The sequence below is a fragment of the Trypanosoma conorhini genome (genome assembly GCF_003719485.1).
Source record: "Trypanosoma conorhini strain 025E chromosome Unknown Tco_14.4_contig_00484, whole genome shotgun sequence".
NCBI lineage: Eukaryota > Euglenozoa > Kinetoplastea > Trypanosomatida > Trypanosomatidae > Trypanosoma > Trypanosoma conorhini.
Genome location: NW_021704572.1, coordinates 4,674 through 14,651, shown reverse-complemented (window position 1 = coordinate 14,651; position 9,978 = coordinate 4,674). Strand labels below are relative to the sequence as shown.

The 9,978-nt window shown below is 53.9% G+C and overlaps 7 protein-coding genes across 7 annotated transcripts in view, besides 9 other annotated features; 1 reads left to right on the top strand and 6 right to left on the bottom strand.

Moving 5' to 3' along the window:
* Positions 1-12: 12 nt before the first annotated feature.
* Positions 13-42: a microsatellite.
* Positions 43-232: 190 nt separating this feature from the next.
* On the bottom strand, positions 233-1,489 carry Tco025E_06831 (uncharacterized protein; the record flags this gene model as incomplete). Its single annotated transcript, XM_029373699.1, has 1 exon — positions 233-1,489. One exon carries the CDS (start codon positions 1,487-1,489, stop codon positions 233-235), a length of 1,257 nt encoding a protein of 418 aa, XP_029226196.1.
* Positions 1,490-1,961: 472 nt separating this feature from the next.
* Positions 1,962-2,014: a microsatellite.
* Positions 2,015-2,112: 98 nt separating this feature from the next.
* On the bottom strand, positions 2,113-3,021 carry Tco025E_06830 (syntaxin; the record flags this gene model as incomplete). Its single annotated transcript, XM_029373698.1, has 1 exon — positions 2,113-3,021. The coding sequence occupies one exon, from the start codon at positions 3,019-3,021 to the stop codon at positions 2,113-2,115; it is 909 nt and encodes a 302-aa protein (XP_029226195.1).
* Positions 3,022-3,552: 531 nt separating this feature from the next.
* Positions 3,553-3,574: a microsatellite.
* A 325-nt stretch (positions 3,575-3,899) lies between these two features.
* Positions 3,900-3,924: a microsatellite.
* Positions 3,925-3,964: 40 nt separating this feature from the next.
* Tco025E_06829 (putative acyl-CoA dehydrogenase) lies at positions 3,965-5,188 on the bottom strand (the record flags this gene model as incomplete). The annotated part of the gene is made up of 1 exon (XM_029373697.1): positions 3,965-5,188. One exon carries the CDS (start codon positions 5,186-5,188, stop codon positions 3,965-3,967), a length of 1,224 nt encoding a protein of 407 aa, XP_029226194.1.
* Positions 5,189-5,783: 595 nt separating this feature from the next.
* Positions 5,784-5,807: a microsatellite.
* A 16-nt stretch (positions 5,808-5,823) lies between these two features.
* Positions 5,824-5,842: a microsatellite.
* Positions 5,843-5,882: a microsatellite.
* Positions 5,883-5,968: 86 nt separating this feature from the next.
* On the bottom strand, positions 5,969-7,261 carry Tco025E_06828 (putative transporter; the record flags this gene model as incomplete). Its single annotated transcript, XM_029373696.1, has 1 exon — positions 5,969-7,261. The coding sequence occupies one exon, from the start codon at positions 7,259-7,261 to the stop codon at positions 5,969-5,971; it is 1,293 nt and encodes a 430-aa protein (XP_029226193.1).
* Positions 7,262-7,620: 359 nt separating this feature from the next.
* Positions 7,621-7,652: a microsatellite.
* A 199-nt stretch (positions 7,653-7,851) lies between these two features.
* Positions 7,852-7,891: a microsatellite.
* Positions 7,892-8,083: 192 nt separating this feature from the next.
* On the bottom strand, positions 8,084-9,490 carry Tco025E_06827 (putative galactokinase-like protein; the record flags this gene model as incomplete). The annotated part of the gene is made up of 1 exon (XM_029373695.1): positions 8,084-9,490. One exon carries the CDS (start codon positions 9,488-9,490, stop codon positions 8,084-8,086), a length of 1,407 nt encoding a protein of 468 aa, XP_029226192.1.
* A 31-nt stretch (positions 9,491-9,521) lies between these two features.
* Positions 9,522-9,911, top strand: Tco025E_06826 (uncharacterized protein; the record flags this gene model as incomplete). Its single annotated transcript, XM_029373694.1, has 1 exon — positions 9,522-9,911. The coding sequence occupies one exon, from the start codon at positions 9,522-9,524 to the stop codon at positions 9,909-9,911; it is 390 nt and encodes a 129-aa protein (XP_029226191.1).
* A 41-nt stretch (positions 9,912-9,952) lies between these two features.
* The window catches only part of Tco025E_06825 (uncharacterized protein), a gene marked incomplete at both ends in the record, with an annotated part of 546 nt that continues 520 nt past the window's right edge, over positions 9,953-9,978 (bottom strand). The window contains one exon of the mRNA XM_029373693.1: positions 9,953-9,978. This exon is cut by the window's right edge and continues 520 nt beyond it. Within this exon, the coding sequence (XP_029226190.1) occupies positions 9,953-9,978 (26 nt within the window).

The following is a 9,978-nucleotide window of genomic DNA, read 5'->3' as shown; positions in this document are numbered from 1 at the left end:
ACACACACATACATATATATATATATATATATATATATATATGACGAATAATTGCATGAAAGGAGCTTCTTTTATAAATACAAATCAATGTGAGACCATCTACGTCCTTGCGTGTATCATGTGTCTGGCGAGGAATGCGAGGGTGCTTCCTCCTTCCAAGGCTCACCGCCCCTCTCTTTTTCCCCCCTTTTTTTTATCCCCCCCCCCTTCTCTTCCGCAAGGTATCCCCACCTCATTCGTTGCCGTTAAACATGAGAAGATGCCCAAAGGAGATGACACGCACGGGAAGCTCACACGCGGGTGTTTTGTCGCCGTCGGTGCGCAAGACGTAGTACAACTGCCCCTTCATCACCATCGGATTATCAGTGGGGTTTACAAAGCTCAACTCAAACCGCGGCGATGCCTCTTCGTTCTCCGCCTCATCTGGACTCTGACGGTGATCCTCCTCCTCAGCGGCAGCCGCACCGTCGCTGTTCTCCGTGTCGCCGCGGCATTCTCCACCTCCTCTAAACGGCTCCTGGGCCAGCTTCCACACGTGGGCCGCATGCACGTAGCCGACGTCCTCAAGGAGCTCAGAGGACGCGACATCAAGCCGCAGAAAATAAGAGCTTACCACCTCTATTCGGGCCGTGGGATCGTGCGGCTGCAAGCCAAACTGCAACATGAAGCAACGGGAGGCCTGGGAGAAGGGAGACCCCGTCGCCACGGGCCTCCCCTGCAGAGCTGCATCAAACGGGCGCACCGACACCGTGAGGGCGAGATCCGCGTTGCGGCACTCGACACGACGCGGAACGTGGCGCCGCACGAAATTTATCAGCTGCTCATTGCTCGCAGCCGCAGCCGCAATGGCACAAGGATCCATTTTAAAGGAACTTAAGTAGTTTTTTGCCAGGGGGAAGGGGGCGAGATGTCGCAAAACAAACATCTCCCGTCTGGGTCCGAGCTCCCCAGCTGAGGCCACACCGGTGGCCCCCACGTCGCCTTCCGCGTCACTGTGAGGCCTCGACGCATCGTCCGTGTCTCCAGCTGTGGCGGGGTCCTTCGCAGCGAAAACGGCATCGTCGAGGAAGTCATCTTCGTTGAGCTCAGATGCCACTCTTTCTGCCTCCCGCAATATTCTTTGCGTTGTCTCACTGGAAATCTTCTCCAGCCTCGTCTTGAGCCACGCCAACTCACGGAGGTGAATAAACCGCTGCGCAACGGGAGGCAAAGCGGGGGGCGTCGAGGGAGCGTCAGTGGCGCCTGTGGATGACAGCAGCGCACGACGGAGGTCCTCACAGCAGACCCGAACAACGCGCGACGGGCCCGTGTGCTGCCGCCGCCGCTGCAGGTTGCAGTCGCAGCTCCCGCGAGAGTTGGTGAGCGTGGAGGAGCTGGTGTCCACAGGTGGGTAGGAAAGGATGAAGCGGATATCCTGCAGGTGGTGCGGATGGCGTTGGGCGGCGTGAATTCGCTTCAACAGCGACCTGTACAGGGGAAGGAAGTTCATGTCTCGAGGGTAGCACGTGCCGTGTCACTTCTCTTTTTCTTTTTCGTTTGCTTGGGGGCGCCTTTGGTGCATCGCAGTTGCGCTCGCAAAGGCGAGAGCTCTGCAAAGTCGTGACGGCGACAGCGGTGCCGCACCGCGTCCTGCTCACAACGACGAAGCGACCGCCGTGTTGTGGAGGAGATGCAGGGGGCGGGGGGGCACAACCAAAGCAAAGAAGAAGAGAGAAGCGCCAGAAAGGGCTGAATGCCAAGCACAAGAGAGTAGCCACATCACCTCCGTCTCTCTCTCTCTCGAGAGAGAGAGAGGCAGAGCAAGAAGGTAGGCAGGGCGGCAGCAACGATAAAAGACACAAACCATGCATGGGACGTTCAGTTCTTTTCTTTTCTTACTTCTTGCTTTCGTCATTTTGCTAATACTGACGTTCGTTCATGCAAAAGGGTTGAATAACCCAAGACACTGTTGGCGCGCCACACACACGCACACGCACACGCACACGCACACGCACACGCACACGCACACGCACACATACACACAAAGCAACGATGAGCAACGTGCGGCTCTTTCCTTCCTGTTCCGTTCCCATCCCTTTTCCTTCTCCCCTCACACCGCTCGTAGTTCCAGCATCAAACCATCGCCTTCACGAGCAGGGCAAGCAGCAGGCCAATGATAAGAATAACTAGAAACAAGACACAAATTTTGAAACCCCCTGCTTGTTGATATTCGGCGGCTTTTTGCAGCTCCGCCCTAGCTTTTTGCACGCGCGCGTGTGTAATCGTCATATTGTAGTCTATGCGGTCAATGACGGCACCCTGTTCAATGACAAGGGTGTTCATGTCTTTAAACATGTCATGCAAGGACTTGATTGACGCATATATCCTGTCAAACTCCTTTACCCGCTCATCCACCATATGATGGTTCAGCAAAATGGTCTCCACCTGCTCTTGTGTCATGCCCTTCTGAAGATATTGATCCATCACGGCGTCCGCTTCCAGCTGCTGCTCAATGACGCGTTGATGCTCGCCGCCCGCCCACCGCTGGGCCACCGCCTGCTGCTTCTTCACATCCATCATGTACCGCCGCTGCCGCTCGCGGTAAACCTTGCTGATGTTGTTGATCTCATTCACGAGGCACATTTTTACGTTGCGAAGAATACTCAGCTCCACATCGGTGCCACTATCCGGGAGGTCGCGCATGTAGGCGGTTTCCAGCTCCTTGACGACCTTCTCACACTGTTTGAAGAGGCTATCAATGACGTTCTGGGCGCGCTCAATCCGCACCTCCTCCTCGCCCTCATCCCGGGCGGAGCTGAACTCAATCTTGAGGTGGTTGCGCCGCAGCCCCTCGAGGACCTCCATCTGGTCCTGGATCCTCTTTTCTATGGCGCGGACGTCGTCCATCTTCTCCACCCACAGCGGCGTGACGTAGACGCTGCGCAGCTGCTCCTCCTCATCCAGCAGCCGCTGCGCGTCGGGGTGCCGTGGCCGAACGCTACGATACTGCAGAAACTCGTTGGTGCGGTCACGTGACGCCATCGCGGCCACACGGGTGCCGAAACTCAAGCGGGGCTGCTCCCTAAGCGGGTGAGAAACGGAGGAGAGGAGAGGGGGGGGGGGGGGGATAAAGAAGCAAAGCCAGAGCGGAAGAGAAAACAAGCGCAAATAACGACGAGGTGAGAGCTGCGACAAAACGTAGCAGGAACGTGGGTGAGTTCCGTGAAACAAGTGGCAGTCACAGATGCACCCACGGCGAAGCTGCTGGCATCTGAAAATACACCACACAGAAACGCACACATCAAAGTGGAATGCATGGACGGAGGCAACTACGGTTGGACTGTCGTGTTGTTAACGGGACCTCATCGAGCGCCTCCACACGCCTTGGCGCAACGCACACAACAGCTTGACGCCAGGGCTGCTGAGGGGGGCCCTCGGAGCGCACACCGAACGAGGGAGAGCGGGGAACGGCTTCAGTGCGACTCCCCACCAACACCAAACCGGCCCCATGAGGCTGAACAAATGCATAACGGGGGCCAACGCAGTCACGCGTCCTTCCCCAAATATATAGACAGAGAGTGAGTGAGTGAGTGAGAGCGCGTGCGAACGACTCAGCCGCGAAGGAACAGAGATCAAGGTGAAGAGAGTACATCTGGAGGTCCATAGAGAAGAGAACCCCCCTTCCCCATCCTCAACAAAAAAAAAAAGGACTGCATTGATGGTGGAAGTGAGGCCCAAATTTCCCAGACTTTTTGGCTGCAGGCCTCTGTTTTCAGGGAAATTTGCCCGGACTCCACTTGCCCATCGCTTTCAGCTCCGATTGCAAGAAGAGAAGAAAAAATATACACATGTGCATTCAAGGAAGCGACAATATACGAAAAAAAAATATTCACGAAACGAGGTTCGCTTGCTCAAAAGGGATATATACACATATATGTATATATACGAGGTAACGAACGACAAGGAAGAGAAATTCCCTATTTAATTACTCATATTCCTTTTTGATCGCCTTGGCGATGGTCTGCAGCTGAATGATGGAGGTTCCCTCGTAGATGGCGCCAACCTTGGCGTCACGGTAGAAGCGCTCAACGCCAAAGTCCCGCGTAAAGCCAATGCCACCAGCCCACTCAACCGCCTTGCTGGCCGTTTCTTCAGCCACTTGGGAGGCGAAGAGCTTTGCCATGGCGGCATCCTTCACAAAGTCCTCACCTCTCAACTTTTTTCGTGCCGCGTTGTACACCATAAGACGCGCCGCCCAGGTGTTGGTGGCACACTGCGCGTACTGCATCTGCAGCGCCTGAAAATCGCCGAGGTGCGTGTTAAACTGCTTTCGCTGGAACAAGTATGGCATGACAAGATCCATCGCACCCTGCGCGATGCCGACCATTTGTGCGCCTATTCCTATACGACCTTCGTTTAGGGTTCCAATGGCAATCTTGTAGCCCTTGCCAACCTCCCCAATAACGTTCTCCTCCGGCACTTCACAATTCTCGAAGTTAATCTCAACCGTAGAGCTGGCGCGAATGCCCAGCTTGTTCAAGGGAGGGCCAACGTGTACCCCTGGCGACTTTCTCTTGTCCACCACAAAACAGGTGATCCCCTTGTACCCCTTGGAAGGATCCACGTTGGCCATGACAAGGAAAATATCCGCATGGCCACCATTTGTAATGTACATCTTTGTCCCATTGATCACCCAGCGGTCCCCTTTCTTTACTGCACGGGCCTTGAGAGCAAAAGCGTCACTGCCACTCTCCGCCTCGGTGAGGCAAAAGCACCCCATACATGAGGATGCCAGATCTGGCAGAAACCGCGCCTGTTGCTCGCGACTCGCAAACCGAAAAAAAACATTATTCACAAGCGTGTTGTGCACATCCACGCATACTGACACCGACGGGTCCACGCGTGCAATTTCTTCGATGGCCAAAATGCTCGAAAAAAACGACATATCCCCGCCCCCGTGCTCCGCAGGAGTCTCGATGCCCATGAGCCCCGCCCCAAAGAGCTCCTTGATGAACGCCTTGTCCATTACACCTGTCTCGTCCATCGTGCGGGCGCGTGGCTTTATGACGCGCCCCGCGAACTGACGCACGGTCTCCACGAGCATCTGCTCGCCTTCCGAGAGAAGCGTCACGGGGGTTGGGGTTGGCACCGCCGTGCAGCGTGCCACAGCGCAGCACCTGAGCGCCAAAGCAGAGGTGCAACGGAGCATGTTCAGCAGGAAGAAAGCAAACAAACAACAAAAAAGGAAGAATGAAACCGCGCGCGTATGTTTCTCCCTCTTTCGATGAATATATGAGAGTATGCTTCTTGCCCTGCCCTACGAAAGTGAAGGAAAACCAAGAAAAAGCAACGATAATACCAACAATAGCACAAATAAAGAGGCTGAGGTGCTGCTACGTTTTCCCCTCCAAACGCGGGATCATCATTGCCGTCGTCAACATGTTCTCGTCGTGGCCGAGAAGTTCGGAGCAGATGGGGCTCGGTGCAGTTAGAGTTGTACCCGCACAGGCGCAGAACAAGGCACGATGGAAATACAAGAAAAAAAAAAAAGACACGATTCGCAAAATTGGAGGGAGGAATTCGTTCGTGTCTCTAGCAAAGAAAGAGGGAGAGAAAGGGGGTGGCTGAGCGCCAACGCAAATGCAAGGCATAAAACACTGAAAGCAAAACAAAATGCGCCCAGATACATTCACGGATACAACAGTCTACATCCACAACGGCAAAGGAAGTAATCTGCCCGGGGTCTAATTCCAAGATACAGCACCCCCGCTTGCATTGAAGCATACGCAGCGACACACTACGCGACAAGAAAAAAACAACAACAACAAATTAACTTCATTATGCATATATATATATATATATACACACACACATACGCGCATACATTTTTATTTATTTATATACCCTTCCTATTCTACTGCAAATCACGCCGGCAAAGAGGCAAATTTGTAACACCGCCACCGTATTGTGAGCATACATTGCGAGATACTCATCCCACATGTACACCCTCCACCCAAGATGTCCTCCCGCGGCCGTAGCGCTTGTGGGAGTAGAGGACAATCACCACGACGAGGGTTAAGGAGGCCCCGTTAATAATAAAAGGAAGGCCGCTCAGTATGTGCGTGCGCGGCTGAGTCTTAAAGGACCACGAGAGAAGTCGTCCCAAAGAGAGCGCCACAAAAATTTCTAATATATTCTGCAGGGTTCCCACACATCCCAGCGCCAAACCAGCCACACCATTATCCGAGGCAATTGCCGTGATCTTCGCGTTAAAGATGGTGGAGGCGATCGTTGTCAATGAGCCCAAAATAGACACAATGTACATCTGAGGACCTGTCATCGCCATGGCGTAGCCCGCCGTCACCAGCGGAAGCATCGCCAATACAATAAAGAGCACCGGCAGAACAATATCGCTAGAAATCACAAACCTGACACCAGCGAGTTGACACAGCACGGCGACCATGGCGGAGACACCAACCATTAGACTCATCTCCGGCAATTTCCAGCCGAGGCGGAAGTCCACAAAGAGTACGAGCATCATGTGGGTGGTCACGTTACCAACCCGCAGAAAGGCAAGAGCACAGATAAGATTCCGCAACAGCGCATCCCTATAAATGGTAGACAGACTGCTGGCTAAACCACCAGACGAGGAAAACAAAGTGTTTGACTCCGCTTTGGCCTCCACGGTGGGAGAAGCAAATTTCGACCGACCCGGAAGCTTTACCGCCAAGGTGAGCAGCATGGCAATGCCTGCCAGACACGCCCCAAAAACCAAAGCGGCAACACGGGAATAATACCAACTAATCATCCCACACATAATGGAGGAGGTGATCATCGAAGTACCAAACGTCGCTCCAAGATACCCAAACGATTCCAGCAACGCGTTTCCTTTCAGATAGTCAGAGAAAAAGGCTTGCAATATGGTCGAAGGGATCGAAATCGCGGCAACTCGGGCTACCCACAGCATGTAAATTGAGCCAGTGATATCGCTGAAGACAACAAGGATTGTCGTGAGGAAAAAGAAAGCCATCCACGGGGTCAGAAATTCAAGACGGCCTACACGATCCGAGTAGTGGCCGGCGAGGCCGCAAAAAATCATTCCACTCACTGCCGTCGTGGCTGTAAAGACTCCCTGCCAGGTCGGCGCCACATCCTTTCCCACTATATCCTTCAGAACGAGGGGTGTGGCAACCTGCAACACGGCCCAAGAACCGATGACAAACCCCCAAATAACGCACAGCCTGAACACAAGGAGGCGGCTCTCCCGAGGCGAACTATCCATCACCGCGTACTGGCTAATGACTCCGAGAAAAAGAGAGACAGTAAAGAAGGCAATAGTTCTGCCGCGTGGAAGCACAGACGCATCACGAAACTGTGATCAACAGGGGTACGCTTGCAACCCCGCAACTTCCGTAGTCGCTCACAAATAACAATAATGCTAATAATACGCGGCTGCAGCAAACAAATACCAGAAAAAAAATCAGGAAACAAAAAGCCTTTTACAGAAAGCAGGGGGGGGGCATAAACAATCAAACCAAAACAATTCTGCTTGATGCCCTGAGCGGCGCAATATCCAAAGTACCAGTTTCGAAGCAGCAAAAACGTCTTTCCCGAAAGACAAGTCTATCAACGTGACGAACGAAAAAAAAAACACAAACAAAAAATCAATAAAACTACAATTACACCTTTTGCGGATGAAATCCTTCTTCAGGAACGGTTTACTAAAAAACACAAACACCTAGAAACTTTTGCTTCATAAATTCCTCAACAAAAGCCATACATACTTTGAGCTTGCAAAGTCACACACTTTGGGGTCCGGAACCGCAACGACACCATCCGTGGAAAGTATCGGCAAACCAGTATGGCTAGAGGACAAACAAACAAAACCACAAAATACACGCAAAAAAAAAAAACTGCGCGCGCGCTGACCACCAATGTTGTGGCCTTTTACAAGTCATAATCAATAAAAAAAACCAAGAATCAAATAAACATGAGAGTTCATCAGGAAAACAACCCATTTATTTGACCCATCCGTCTTGAAGCTAAAGCACCAAGCTTTGGTGCTTTTGTCGCTTTTGAAAAAAGAGGAAATAAAAAAAATTGCTTACAGGCTGCTACCGCGCTTGTTATCGGCAGCCAACGACACCACAAAGGCGCCGTCGCCCATCACCACGGGGTAGACCTTGTTCACCACGCCAAAGCGCGCCTTGAACTTTTCACGAACTTCGCGCACCACCTCGTCCACGGCACGCTTCTTGAGCAGCAGGATGATGCAGCCGCCAAAGCCGCCGCCCATCATGCGTCCGCCCGCGACGTCGCTGTTTTTGTTGATAATCTCATGAATGAAGTCCAGCTCCTCCGTCGAGACCTTCAGAAGCGTCTTCAAGCCTTCATGCGTCTCGTTGAGGATGCGGCCCGCCTCCCTGAACCGCTCCTCGTGCGACAGGCCGGTGCTCGTATCCGTGAGGGCGATGAACTCACGCGTGCGGATCTGCTCGGTGACGTTGTAGTAAGCGCGGTCGAATTCTCTGCGGGAAAGGTGCTTCTGGCACGACTTCATGAAGCGGACAGCGTTACCGTCAGAGGCGTACTTGGTTGGGTCACGCACAAGCTCGGTGAATGTGAAGGAACCTCCGCCCAAGGCGTGCTTTGAGATCTTCTCCTGTGCATGTTCCTGGTCACTGCGCACGGTGTTGTACGTCCCCGCCGTTTTCCCCATCAGGTCGTGCTTCAGCATCGAATCGATGAGGAGGAAGCAGGCGTCGTCGCCTGTCACTGGTGTGATGTCGCAGAGCTTGTACGTCAGCGCGGTGCAGTCAAGCACCAAGAACTTGTTCGCAACGGCGAAGGCGGAGACGAACTGGTCCATGATGCCAACCTGCGCACCGCAGAAGTCGGTCTCGATGCGGCGGCCCTGCTTCACAAGCTCGATCATATCGTGGGGCGACTCGCGGGGGAGGACGGAGTAGCGCCGCCCAGGCGGCAGGCGGGGGTGCTTGTAGCGGCCGGTGATCGTCGTGCTCAGCGCGTTGAGCAGCGCGATACCGAACGAGGCGGAGGCGCTCATGCCAGCCCCCATCTCGAGCGTTCCGAGGATCATCATGCAGAGCCCCTTCAGAGGCGCGGCGCCAAGCTTTACGCCGTGGTGGGCGAGGCGAATCGAGACCGCACCGCGGATAAAGGTCGTCCACGCCTTGTCGTGCTGCGACGCGCCGAGGCTGTCAAGCTCGAAGAACTCACCGAGGGTGGTGGCAAAGCGCAGCTTGTCGTCGGTGAAGTGCTTCACGCGGCCCACCAGAATGTGGCAGCCGTCCCCCACCGCGGCGGGGCAGACGTACCCGCCCATGTAGTCGACGTGCTCGCCAATGAAGTTGACCCGTCCGGGGGCAAAGGTGAAGAGAATCCACTCCACGTCGCACTCACCCTGCACGCCAAAGGCCTTCTTGAAGAGCGGCCGCAGCTGCCCGAGGGTGCTGTCAAGGCGCCCGTCCGTATAGCTCGTTGGGTACATCTTCGAGTCGTAGGCAATAGAAATAGATATGATGGCTTTCTGGGAACGGCAAGAGGAGCAAAGCGAGGAGGTGAAGCAGCGCGCAAGGGGGAGGCGAGGCGTCAGGCGCCCAATTGAGTGGGAGCGTCAAAAAGGCCACATCCCACACATGTCTCGTCGTAACATTACAAATGGCATGCGCGCATGTGGGTTTGTGCCGCGTGCACAGTGCACAGCAGGAGGGGGGAAAAAGAGCGTCTCAGAAAGTCATTTACACACTTCCACCGTCGAGGCAGTGCGGGTCTGTCGGTGGTGGTGGGGCAAACTTTTCTATTGTCGTAACGATACACGCAAGTTGCTTGTTCCAAACGCTTTGCTTCTCTGCACGCTTTTCCATCGCCGCGTGAGCCACCCCCTTGTGCATCCAGTCAGCACAGATTGAGGTCCACACGTACGAGAGCGAACAGAGACCAGAAATAACATTTAGGTACGCCGTGAGCACAAATAAC